General features: G+C 47.3%; 1 protein-coding gene across 1 annotated transcript in view; it reads right to left on the bottom strand.

The window, feature by feature from the left end:
• LOC307073553 (protocadherin-16-like) overlaps positions 1-6,642 on the bottom strand; it is a gene marked incomplete at its 5' end in the record, with an annotated part of 91,821 nt that extends 85,179 nt beyond the window's left edge. The window contains one exon of the mRNA XM_079733434.1: positions 4,915-6,642. Coding sequence (XP_079589560.1) covers positions 4,915-6,642 — 1,728 coding nt within the window. The remainder of the gene's footprint in view (positions 1-4,914) is intronic.
• Positions 6,643-13,959: the final 7,317 nt, after the last annotated feature.

Raw genomic sequence — 13,959 nt, 5'->3', positions numbered from 1 at the left:
TATTACTTTGCCAATGGTTCAGAGAATATATTTTTCAAGCAGTAGAGGAACTTCCACCAAGAAATGAAAAGAGTTTTGTCGTTGAGTAGTTGCAACAAAACTAAAGAAGCCAGTGCTTTCTCTTCCTGACAGCAATCAGTGTTGTTCTGCCGGGGGTGGGGGGATTGGGGGTCTCGGGCCATGGGGATAACAATCGATGGATTCTATTCTAGCTGGGAGTGGGAGCCAACTGAGGGCCCCTCTAGGAACGGGTCTCCAAGGGCCCTCAAAGCTCACACCCTGCTAACGAGTTGCGAAGTGAGATCAGATAAGAGCTGCATGGGTCATACATTGAGACAAGGAAGCCCTTCCACACCCCGCCACTCGTGTCACCTCTGCCAGCCTCGACAGCGCCTGTCAGGGTCTTATTTCCCCTTCATCCACCCCACAGGGCAGACCCCTCTATGGCCCCCCCGGAGGCAAACCACGCAAAGGAAACCAGAGGAGACAGAAGGCCGGTTCCGAGCCCGCTGCCATGAGGGACATGCTCTCTACTAACATCCAGTCCGACATCCAGCAAAACTGTTGTTTTTTCCAGGAATGGGGACGTCCTAACCCCAGTAACCCAGTTCTGCCTTGTTGTTGGTTTTGCTGAGAAATTGTGCAATTCATCTGTCGCCATAACTTTAAGTGTTACTAATCAATCATGTTATTAATTATGCACAGTGCTTGCTTTGGCAAGCGCGCTGTAATATTTAACCAGCCATGTTAGAGCCGGTTCCCACGTATACAGCCTGAAATAGCCGTCATCGGGGAGCAGTAGTCACTTTCATATCGGCCATGTTGGATCCAATCCTAAGTAGGCACTCGCTTTCATCCCAGGATGTGAGTAGTGGATACTGAGTGATCGGCCAGGCCGGCGCGGCCCGCTCTGATCCATAACGGAGTCCCGATAGAGGAAATGGATGTATGTGAACAAGTCATTCATATCCTTCATTAATATGGGAACATCGTCCAGCAAGATCATAAAAATCAGATTTTTATCATAAAAAGGGAGAATTTGTAATGGTCTAATAAAACCCCAACACCAGGCTGGCGGTTGTAAAGCCTAATTTGAACGCTCAGCGTAATTCACCCAGTTAACGACATTTCCTCATATCTTGCTCTACATCTCGCCTATCGGATTTCGAGATTAATTTCTCCATAATGGGTTTACGACTTATTCTACGTGACGCTCTTTTTTCCACTCCCCACACCTAATTATAGCTTGTTCCTCAGATCGTCTGACGTTTAGGACGAGTGACAAAACATTGCAGCCAGAGAGGCGTGGAGCCAGATTCCATTATGATAATCACTTACTGCTGCGGTGCGTGACACAGGAAGGAGAGGGGGGAAGAAGAAAAAGCAAACACTTCAAAAGCTGGAATTACTGATCACAATGCCCATATTGTAAGGGCTTCGTGGACAACTGCTGGTGGAAGGAAAAGGAGAGGACAGTGAGAGTTTCACATGAAGAGAGAGAGAGGGTGGGGGGGGGGAGGGCTTGATGACATGTTTAGATGGGGAGCTGGCATTGTGAGGTAGGAGAGATCTGTTCTCACATGGGTGCGCCAAGCCATCGTTTTTTAAGCAACCAGGGAGAAAGCAGGGGAAGGACCTTTGAAGAGCAGCGCCATGTTTGGACACGGTACCATCCCTGATGGAGCTAGTCATGCTCGGGAGGCGTGTGCAGGGCAGGTACTCATTGCCTCAGCGGCTACGAAAGGGCCTGGAAAGACAAAGACGGGCCCCAGGCTCCGTGACTTATAGATGTCAGATGTTTATTTTATAGCGCGGCCTTCGACGCAGAAGGGAAAGGATGATCGAAGAGGGTTTGAGAAACAAGGATATTGTAGGGACTTTTCTTTAGAGGGGGGAGAGTGGGGGGGGGATTATTCATTCATTCTTCACGGATATTCCAAAAAATTTTCTTTATGCGAACATCTTCTATTCTTCTCGCTGTCCTTGTGCTGTCTCTCTGTAATTGGAGGACCTCCCAATAGCAAAACTTTCGAGCTTCTACATTTGCATGCAGGCCAAGACCAATGGTGGGAGCTGCATCCCACTTCAGTCCCTCCCTTCCCCAAGGTCGGTGCCTTGGCCCACAGCCTGTCGACCGGGCCAACTGTCAGAACTCTAACGCCCGTCCCAGCCCTTGAAGTTCTGCTGCAGACACTAGTGAAACAGACGTTTTATGAGCCTTAGCAAAATCACCGTGACTGGACAGCTGGCCCCAAAAGATGCTGACACATACAAACAGAAACCAACAACCTTTTTTTCATCAAGTCAAAGAGAATTGACTCTATAAGGGCAGCTGCTATTTGTCCGAACAATAATACCTCTCTTGTCGTCTCTGTGGCCGGTTCTCAGTAGCCTAATTAAGTTGTCTTTTGTTGATTGAAGGGACATATATTTCTTTAAATAAAGCGCCAAATTTGTCTCTGCCTGGGTATGTGTGAAAAAGCTCTTTGTGCAGGGGCTGACAGAGGACTTTAGCCTGGCTGTGTTTCCCTGGAAACCGGCAGGAGGTGAATGGAAGGACAGCCAACAAGGAGATCATCTTGGCCGGGAAACCTGCAGGTGAAGTCCTTGCCATAGCTCAACTCAGACACAACACATACACAGCTACACCGCTGGTAACACACTGCTCCTGTCAGGCTTTAGACAGGTACTAGGGACAGAACAGGAAACCTGTCTTTGAGACACAACAGGTGCCCTCGACCTCAACCCAACACCGAATACCTTTCCGTACTTGTTTTCAAATAGATCTCAAGTGTTTCACCTCATACCGCAGATAGCGGATGGGACAAAAGGAAGGGCAGGAAATGCTCCACATCATTCTCATTCTCGTCTCAGTCATCCCGTTGGGTGAAGAGGGATAAACAATTCTATTTCTATTAGACTTGGGAGTCAGTTGTCTTTCCATAAGTGAATTGGACTGGAAGGCAGGTGATTGAAAGTAGCTGAAGTGGTTACCCTAGCAACAGCCGCAAACACTCTCCCATCAAACCTCAGCCAATTGACTGCAGGGTTGTGTTTTCATCTCATCAGTCTGCCTAATATATATTATATATATACTAGTGCTGTCAGTTATTAACGGCGTTAACGCAAACCAATTTTAACAGCGTTAATTCTTTTATCGCGCGATTAACGCTCTTTTGGCTTGGCAAACGTTTTAGTTTTTTCACCTGCTGTCTAGCAACAACTAGTCACGTTAGAAAAACGACAACACCATACCAGATCTAGCTACACCGGAAACAAAACAACAGCACGCCGCACAAACTTGTTGGGGCAAGCAAGGATACGGAACGGGTGAAAAACTATGGCAACAAATTAGTGCCATAAAGCACTAATGTGATAAAACATGCATTCGGGCGTATTATATTATTTCACACACGTCGATATTGACTGCGAGCGCGCAAATCACTTCTGCGCGCAAAAATATCGTGCTTCAAAAATGGTCAATCACAGGAGAGCCCGCCCTGCCTTAGTTCCATCCCCCATAGTGCCAAAATTAAATTCGAGCGAGAGAGCAGAACATCATTCGCGAGAGGCTGTGTCAACCGAAGTTATTTACCCCTCTCGCTTGCAACGCGGTAATGCTCTCGAGGAGCTGTTTTCCTCGCTCGGTGAGCAGCGCTCTGAGTGCGCGCGCGCGCAGAGATGATTTGCGCACTCGCAGTCAATATCTACGCTTGTGAAATAATATAATACACCCGAATGCATGTTTTATCACATTAGTGCTTTACGGCACTAATCTGTCGTCATAAAAAACGTGTGTGTGTGTGTGTGTGTGTGTGTGTGTGTGTGGGTGTGTGTGTCACTCTGTTCGAGCCTGCACGAGAGTTCAATGTTGTCATTAGCTGTTACGTCTTTCTGACCAATCGCAGTTCAAGGCCCACCTGGGCCGTACCACTTCGGGAGGGGCCTCTCAGTTACTCCCCTCTAGACAAAATCGACTTGGTTTCGACGTTGACGGTTAGTGAGTGTTGCGGCTGTTGAGTGAGGATGCGGGCACCCAGCTCAGGCTGCCAGACGGCGCTGCAAGGAACTTTTATAAACGCAATATTGTCATCCCGCAGTAATCCGCCCGACAGCCCCGAAACTTTAACGGCCCACCGGGAATTCTCCCAACTCTCCCGATTACCACTCCGCCACCGTGTGTGTGTGTGTGTGTGTGTGTGTGTGTGTGTGTGTGTGTGTGTGTGTGTGTGTGTGTGTGTGTGTGTGTGTCGGGGTTGAATTCACTGCGGGTCTCTCTTCTTATATCCATCTTACCAAATATATTTTATTATTGTCCTTCTCAACACTCTGATCTCACTAAAAGGCTAGCAGCACGAAAGAGATATTTAGAATAGGAAAAAAATAATCGCGAGTTAACTATGACATTAATGCGATTAATCGCGATTAAATATTTTAATCGCTTGACAGCACTAATATATACATATAAATCAAACAGACGCTGTCAGGTTAAATCTCAGATACATCCCTCACAACTGTAGTGGTTGTGAGACATGTACACACTGTTGCACATGCATGCACGCACACACGTGCACACACAGATAGACATACACACATATAGTGTGTGTATGTCAAGAGTGTAAGTAGTAACAATCGAGAGCGGTCATGAATCCCCAGTCCCACCTCACCGCCAGAGTTATCTGGCAGTTAATTATGTTCTGTAACATTGTTTTCTGAAATAATATATGATGCCTCACAAACCAGTCTAAAACGGTTTATTATTCGACTTGTGTAAAGATTTCCAGAGATCGTCGTTTCCAGAAGATGAATTTGAACCCTTATAGGATGTGACTAATGGCTTTACCCAAGTGCGTTCCTAAAGCCAATAAATTCAGTTATTTACTGTAATAACAGCCCTCTTCCAAACCGTCTTACCTCAAGTATGCATGTTCCTGCCGGCGTGTTCTCCTTGATGGAAACGTTGTAGAAGCTTCTCCCGAACACAGGCTCGTTGTCGTTCATATCCTGGAGGACGATGTTCACCACGGCGGTGGACGTCAGGGGTGGTCTCCCTCCGTCCGTGGCCACCACCGTCACGCTCGGCTTTGGGTCCTTCTCGTAATCCAGCTGGGACAGGGTGGTGATGATTCCGGTCTCGGCGTCGATGCTGAACCAGTCCCACTGGGTCTGCTGGTCCCGCAGGAGGCTGTAGGTCACGTCCCCATTGGGTCCCTGGTCCTTGTCCCTGGCGGTCACTTGCAGCACAAAGCTCCCCGGGAACACCACCTCGGGGATCACCTGCCTGTACACCGGCTGGTCGAACAGCGGCGGGTTGTCATTGACGTCCACCACCTGAATGATGAAGGAGGATTCGGCACGGAGGGGAGGTGTGCCCGAATCGGTGGCCATCACTCTCAGCTCGTACATGTCCCTCTCCTCCCGGTCCAGGATCTGGTCCACGCAGATCAGGTAGATAATGTTGTCCTTGGTGGTCAGGGCGAACTTCCCGTCCCCGCCCTCGAGTGACACGTTGACGTTGGCGTACTCGCCGTAGTCCGGGTCGGTCACCGAGATCCTGGCCACGTACTGGCCCGGCTGCGCTCCCTCGGAGATGCGGGGGGATCCGTCCTCGCTGAGGAAGATGATGGTCATGGTGGGCTGGTTGTCGTTGTAGTCCCGCACGTGGATGGTGACAAAGGCGTTGGTGACCTCCGGCTGGCTGGCGTTGTCTTGGGCCTGGACCACCAGCTCGTGAACCCTCCTCATCTCAAAGTCCAGCGGCTGGTTGAGAGTGATCATTCCCGAACGAGGGTCGATGACAAAGTAGCGGTCGGGGTCGCTCTGCCGCCGGTTGATCTCATACAACACTAAACCATTGTTGCCCTCGTCCGCGTCGGTGGCGAACACCTGCAGGATGTTGCTCTCCGGGGGAAGGCTCTCCGATATGATGGCGTGGTAGCGGCTCTGGTTAAAAACGGGAGCGTTGTCGTTTATGTCCTGCACAGAGATGTCTAGAGTCATTTGGTCGGTTCTTTTAGGGGAGCCACCGTCAAACGCCTCAAGGGATAACGTGTAGGTGGACCTCTTCTCTCGGTCAAGAATGGCGTTGACCACCAGGTCGATGTAGAGAACCTTGTTGCTGCCTCTTCTCGTCTCCAGAGTGAAGGCCTGGCCAATGTTGCCGTCCTTGATGAGGTATCCCTGCGTTGTCAGCTGATCTCGGTCAGCGTCCACGGCCGGCTCCAGTGAGAACTTGGTTCCGATGGCGGTCTGCTCTGGAATCGTGAATGTGGCGTGCTTTTTCGGGAAAACCGGGCCGTGGTCGTTTATGTCATTCACCTTGATGGTCACCTCCACTGTCACTCCGGTCATGGTGACTGCGATGAAGTTGTATCGGTCCCGCAGCTCCCTGTCCAGGACCTTGGCCGTCTTAATGATGCCCGTGCTCTCGTCGATGTCCAGGTCCGTGCCCACGCCGGTGCCCTCGTGGTCAGAGATGAAGTAGAGCGAGGCGGTGATGCCCGCCGGCAGCCCGGCGCTAATGTCGCCCACGATGGTGCCCGCTGGCTGCTCCTCATCCAGTTGGAGCTCCAGGGTGCCCAGAACCAGGGGGGAGTGAAGCGTGAGCAGCTCCAGAGCCATGTACACCATTAGCAGCAGCATCCTGTTCAAGCAAGGGCCACGGTGCACTGGGTTCATTATAGAACTTCCCCAAACCCTTGGCCGCTGTGTTCACACTGGCTCCTTCGTTTTGAACCTACGGAAACACAAACGGGAAAAATGTAAGTGCTGAGCAAATTATAAAACCGACAACAACAGAGAAACAGAGGGACACTGTTTAATTTCTGTGTACGACACAGTGAGTTATGGTAAGAAAAATACGTTAAAAGGCCGTTAAAGCTTTTCCACATGTTGCTTGGGTCTGTCCTCGCCAACCACAGCGCACCTAGTACACCTTGAGAATCACATTTTCCAGCGTCTCTTTCACATAGCGCCTCAACACCCTGTTCTCTTGGCATGCGAGCGCTCTCTAACTCGACTAACATCAGTACCACGTGCTCTGCGTGTTACTGTGGAGAAGGCCTCTCACAGGCCCTGCACTTCCATTGTGATTACGGTGATAAAGGTTTCCACTTTCCTTTTTCCCTCAGCGCTGAGCTGGTGATGGAACTGCACGACCCGGGTGGAATAATGATTAAGGTCTTCTCGACCATAGACTCCTTTTCCCCCAAAGCGATTGAAAGATAGACTTTGAGACATTGAATTATAACCCCGAATGCATTTCAATCAACAAGCGTAGTCTGAGGCTTGAGTGTCAGACAAACATGTATGTATGTTATGCAGATCTAAAAACAGGAGAGTGTTTGGGTTACAAGGCTGAAACAATAGACATTGCTTTGGTCTGGCAATGGAAAGACCCCATGGCAGACAATCTGTAATTTAGTATTGGAGGACATGTGAGGCAATGTGGGATTTGTTAGCCAGGATTGTGACAATCTGCCAAATCATCCACAACCACAGCGACTCTGGCACCAGAGACACTTTGGTGTCTAATTCATTAGAACAGCGGACCTGATTTCATTTGTGTGTGGTCGTGTTGGGGGAAAATCAGATCAGAGGTAAATGAGTAGACAATACATCCACATTAGTTAGCAAAAGCATCGATAGGCCTGGTTGGAGACTACAAATAAGAATTCCCCAATTAAACCTTTAATCCTCAGGGAATGGTACTTCATACCAAAAGTGCATTTTATTATTTCCATTTTGCTTGATTGTTTTAACATTACAGTCTCTTAGGCCGCCCCTGGTGGTTTAGAGTGAATCATTTAAAAGAAGAACAGAACGCCGTGCATTTCTGGAGGTGCCTTCTTCACGGTGGATGCTTGTTTTGAGGATAGAGGTGGTATCTCTGTAGGGTGTAAGTGAATGTATTTCAACAGAGTTCAGGTGGTCCTTCTGGTATAGTCCTGGTTGGTGTGAATATTGTTGGTTGGAGGTGTTGTTTGAAGGATGGAGGTGGTGTGTGCGTTCGGGGTGGTTGCGGAGGAATTTCTCCAGGTTTTAGGTGGTCAGTCTCCCGGGTGGCGCTGGTGACACAGTGTGAGGCGACAGAGTAAAGGAAGCTCTAGCAGAGAGCGAGCGTGGCGGGGCTCCATGCTGTCTGCCTCTCTCTCTCTCTGGCTCGGCTGCATTGTAATTGAGGGCCGCTGGACGGTGGCCACAGGCAGACGTGGCTTCCAGAGCTAATTCAGGTCTGCCAGGACTCTGTGGAACCGCAATACTGAAGATGCTAACTTTACCAGTCGCTGCTTGGCTCGGATTCCACCCACCCTGGGGGGAGTCGTCTTTTCTATTTAAACGTCGAAACGGAGAGGCAATTGACATTTGCAGCTTAACCGATGTTAATTGGAAGCTGTTTCCTCTCCCCTCTCTCTCCCTATATTTGTATATATCAGCTACTGTACTCCAGTAATACTATAGTGCAATCTGTCCACTCTCCCACTTTCTGAATACGTACACATATGCCCATATCAACTCTGGTACTGCAGTAACGCTACTTTGAGAGTTGAGAAAGGAAAAATGACGGTTAACTAGCCCTGAAATGCTGGGAATGTACTTGAAATGTGTATTTCTTTTCGAAGGAACAAAGGATACGTTCTCAAGGCTGGACTCTTTGTTCGAATGCCACAAGTGAAGTTAAGAGCTGGTTGGTGGGGCCGCGGGGGCTTCGGGCCCCGGCAGCAGTGGAGAGGGCTAATGGATGTAGCAGAACTGCTAGGCTAATTACTCCATGCCAGGTTAGCCCGTACGAAGACGAGAAGGAAACACACATGCACTCGTATGCGCACACATACATGTGTAGTCGCAGAGATTCTGCATACATGCATGCCAGCACATACATATGTGAATACACACACACAAACACACACACAAATACACACACACACACACACCGCAGCTGCACTCACATACATATGCTTACATGCATGCAACACAAGCATGAATTCAAAGATGCATGATACACATGCATAGATATACACTTATGCATGCCCCACAAATGCATGGGCACGTACACACACAAACACACTGTTTAACTGCAACTAGAAGAAATTAAAGTATAGTCTCTCAATGTGTAGCAACACTGAGACAATGTTGGGCGAGAAGAAATGCTGGAGTATGTGGTTATTTATTGGTTGTTGTCAGGCAGCAACTATTTGTTCCCTCTATTATAACCGATTCATGCTGAGTGAAGACTGCAAATTTGAGTGGATAACTGAATATGATGATGATAATATTATGTGGTGGCCAAGCGCTAATTCAATAATCACCAAGGTCTGTTTGCAGAGCATTTTGTTGCAGTGCTGGTCTATGTTTACACTCTGAGCATGTCCTCCCATCGCGATGAGTCACAGCGAACGGGAAACACACAGGCCTCGACCGAGCACAACCTACAACAGCAAGCCAGGGATACTATTATGGGATGCTTTCAAGTCTGTCCTCTGTCCTGCTCGCAACCATTCAGGAAATGCTTGGCTAAGACAAAGTGGAAAGCCTCAAATGAAAGTTAAACAAAAAAGTGTTTATTTTGTGCACCTTCAAATTTAAAGCGTTGTGTGTTTGACACCTCGGGTAAATGCGGTTGTAAGCGGGAATTTAAAGACGTGACCTACATTCCAGGGAACCTTCTGAACTTGATGGAGAGAGAGCTTGCAGGATTTACATGCAGAATGAATCCAGTGTTTGAATTCAGCTCAAGATCATCCAGGATTCTTTATGGGAATTACTGAATCCTGCGCTCTGGTCGCTGGCAGAACAGCACCTACAACACTAGCTGCTGACTAGCTAGTGTTCTCTGCTGGCTTTGTTTCACATAATGAATTGAAGTGTTGTTAACTCTTAGTTTTTACTGGTCTGTGTTATACAGTATGTCAGACAGCATGCTAATAGCACATAATAAGTTGCCGTGTTTCACTTTGTTTTATTTAACACAAACATACTTTCTGTTTAACTTTAACTTTTTAACTTTTTTTTAACTTTAACTTTTACGGAACTCTCCTCTGCGTTGGCCAGTTTCTCGACACGCTATATGTTAAAACAAGGACCGGCTGCCTGTTGGCATTAGCCAAAACATCCATCACAACAGTAGCTCTGCCAAGATCCTCGTTATACACCACGCTTTGAAAGATCCGCGTCCTATGCATGTTTAAGAAATGCTTATTATTATCTGTTTAGAGAAGTTCTAATACAACACAGACAGGGAAGATCTGTGGTCGCATGAGGTTCACTAATCTGTATCAAAACAGAACTTGGCAGCCGACTCGCCATTCCTCCTCATGAACATTCAGATCATAAACCTTGTCAATAAAACGTTTTGCTTAAATAGCAAACTAACGACCTTAGGGACCTGCCACCACTATCAGGGCTTTCACAAAGAAAAATATCTGTCATTTCAAAAGCAGCACTTTACCTCGGTCCAAAATAGATTTTGGTGACTGGTTTGATAAATATGATCACAGAGCCTGAAAAGGGCTTTCACATTCCATGTCCTGGTTCCAGTGTGCTTCAATAAAACTGCCTGAGAGTCGCAGCAATGCTGTCACTTGGAGCATTGAGGCCGAGCAATGAGACACTGAGTCAATGGTGGAAACAGCTGGTTGAACAACGACACAAAGACTAGACAGGCCATCTCTGCAAGCTACACATGGGATAAGGAGAGAGAAGCTTCAGAGTTAGGTTTAGGGTTGGAGATGGTTAAGTGTATTAGGTTAGAGATAAGTTTAGATATAAGGTTAAAGAGGGTTTAGTTTCAGTATTAGGTTAGATATGGTGGAGTTTAGGTATAAGGTTTTAGATGGTTGACTATAGGTGTTAGTTAGTTTAAGTACAATTTAGGTATTAGGGGCATTATTGATGGTTAGTTACTATTTAGTAGGAGATGGTTAAGCACTTACGGGATGAGGGGTAAAGGGAAAGGATAAAGACAATGCATCATGGGAATGTTCTCTCGTTACATCACTGACGACAGACAGGCTCAACTGAATAGAAATCTGAAGTGATGATTCTGTACAATACCCTGCCATTCTGCATGCCTGCATGTGATCCTGAGAGACCATACTGACATGTGGGCATCCAGAGGAAGCCATCACAGAAAGCCCTGTGTGTGCTCTGTGCTCTGCCAGTCTATTAGGAGGACATAGAAGCCTAATGCACCTCATTTCTATTGAGAGTGGATGAAGTGGAGAGTGGCCACTATGGAGAGAGAGAGGATAGGATACTCAAGGGTAACTCCGTTCCCATGGAATAACACCCAGCAGTAGAAATCGCCCGGATCAGCAGCTCAGCTTGTGAAATGTTCTCCATTATAAACACACATGCTCACACAAACACACACACCTCTTGGCCTCTGAGGACACCATATGATCATGTACCATCGGCATCACTCCAAAAACCCAGGCATCAGGTTTTGGGAACAGCGGCGCAAGGAATGTTTTGACAGTAGAGCTACGGAGCTACAGGTCAGAGGTCAGTGTATTAGATATGCCGGCAGCAGAGAGGGGCAAATTGGTAGCTATATCACAATTCTGTAAGATAATGAAGGGAAGGCTCTCAGGCAGGGGATTCTGATTGGCTGAGACTACTGAGGCCTGTTGGGTAAAACCTACGAGTCCAGAGTAATATGCTGAAGCGACTGAGGTGTTTGTCTGATGAGACAGCCGGAGAAGTTGGTCATATGAATCTAAATGTGACTGAAATAGGAAAGAAAGAGTGAGGTTGTTCTAGTCTTTCTCGGAACTAGGGGGCCTGGTTAATTCCCATGATGAATCAGGAATGTTTGGGAATAGGATTTGATTATCGATGGCTGTATCTGAAGTTAGTTACGTTTGGGCATTAGGTTAGAAATTGTTAAGTTTAGGTACTAGGTTACAGATATTAGGCTAGCGATGTATATGGTATTCTAGAGCCGGTGATTGTGATAGAGAAATATGATGTGAGTATATTAATAATAATAATAATTCATGACTTAATAATAGGTCATGAGTTGAAAGGTGGTTAGGTTTAAGTAGCAGGTATGAAAAGGGTTAAATTTGGGTATTAGCCAACAGAATTAGGATTAGGAGTTTGGTATATTTCAGGTCAGGGGAAGGAATTGGGGCAAAGTATGATGGGAGTAACTAAAAGATCAGTAGTTGTACAGCCACAAGAGGTACTGTGACTTTACTGCACAAGCAGCTGGTTTTACTGTTCTAAGACAAGCCTCCTCATTATGCCAACTTTGAAGTGTAATCAAAGGATTACTTCATCCTGCACTCAACCAAAAGTGTTATTTATTTGACTGATTTGAAAAGCAGGGGGAAAAAGCAGCCTTGAACTGCGGTAGAATCTATTAGCCTAATATTGCATCACTACCACTGCTGGTTTCTATTTGTAGATGTTACTCTAAATAATTCAATCTAACGTGATATGCAATGGAATATGGTTCATGAACGCGAAAGGCATAATATATTTTAAGCAACCACAACGTAATCTTAGTTGAGGGCCTAAATCAATTCAGCTGTTATCCAAATTAAAATCTGATGTTGAATAAAACGGGTTGGGGGGAGGGTGAACTAATCACCAACATTGCTAGAGAAGAAACAAACCCCAATCCATCTCTTCTTAAGCAGATATGTTGTGTCTGAATACCAATGGTTGGACGTCTTGGACAACAATAGCCCACAGTAAAACTCCCACGTGAGGCTGAAAGTGATGAATGGGTCAAAGTGGGGGGAGAGAGCGAGATTGAGAGAGAGAGAGAGAGAGAGAGAGAGAGAGAGAGAGAGAGAGAGAGAGAGAGAGAGAGAGTGCGTGAGGTCCCCTGACTAGGTCCGTTTACTCACGGGCCCCATGGTAACCATCACACTGAGAGGGGGCGAGGGAGAGAGAGACAGAGACAGAGACAGAGACAGAGACAGAGAGAGACAGAGAGAGAGACAGAGACAGAGAGAGACAGAGACAGAGACAGAGAGAGACAGAGAGAGAGAGAGAGAGAGAGAGAGAGAGAGACAGAAAGACCGTGCGGGTGTGGACGGATCCCCCGCAGCGTCCTTCCTACTTCGTCTCTCACGGAGGCATAATTACGGTGCATGAAAACGCTCCGGCACCGGCATCACAACCATGATCAAGACATAACCAGCGGCAGCCTCGAGTTTGGCCCGCTGGCCGCCGCGTTCCCAGAGGCAGCCGCGGGACAAAAGCACAGTGCTCACCGGGAGACACAATGGAATTCCAGATTAACCAATTTAAGAGGAATGTTTAGTTGGGGGGCCCCTGGAATGGTGTGATATGAAAAATGACCGCGGTGGAGTACAATATGTACCGCCGCCTGATAGCAAAGGGTGATTTTTATTCCCCCGTAACAGTAAAACTCATCCATTAAGGAGAGCAAACACCACCGTGATGCTCCCACCGCTGCACTCGCGTGTCACTGGAAGGTAAATATTTAGAAGAGCGATGGCGCGTCGGGCTCGTTATTTACCGTCCCGCGGATCAGAGCGCGCCAGGACGCATCTTTAACCCGCGGGGGGAGGACGCGCGGTCACCGGGTTCACCGGTCTCCGCGGAACCTCCAAACACTTTTAAAGACCCAAGCAATGCACAGCAACCCCTTGCAGTGGACGACTTTAGTGGGCCTGCCATCGCTTCATCTTATAGGCCTAAGATGTATTTTTTTAAGTTTTGTTTAAGACCAATAAAAGAAGAGGGATGAAGGGGAGGTCTGCCTCGTATGATTTTGTATGTTGTTGCTTTTTTTATATATATATATATATATATATATATATATCACGTCATGTCATGAAGAAAGTTTGAAGTGTTGCCAAATTTCGGCATAGGAAAAACAGAAACACGTCTATTTCTAGAAGAATGGTGTGTTAAACGTTTCTTTGCACACAGCATAGACCCATCACAGCAGAGAGAACGATGTGTGCGTGGCGGAAACTT

This window comes from Pollachius pollachius (assembly GCF_949987615.1).
Source record: "Pollachius pollachius genome assembly, chromosome: 3".
Classification (NCBI taxonomy): domain Eukaryota; kingdom Metazoa; phylum Chordata; class Actinopteri; order Gadiformes; family Gadidae; genus Pollachius; species Pollachius pollachius.
This window is presented reverse-complemented; position numbering and strand designations above follow the sequence as displayed.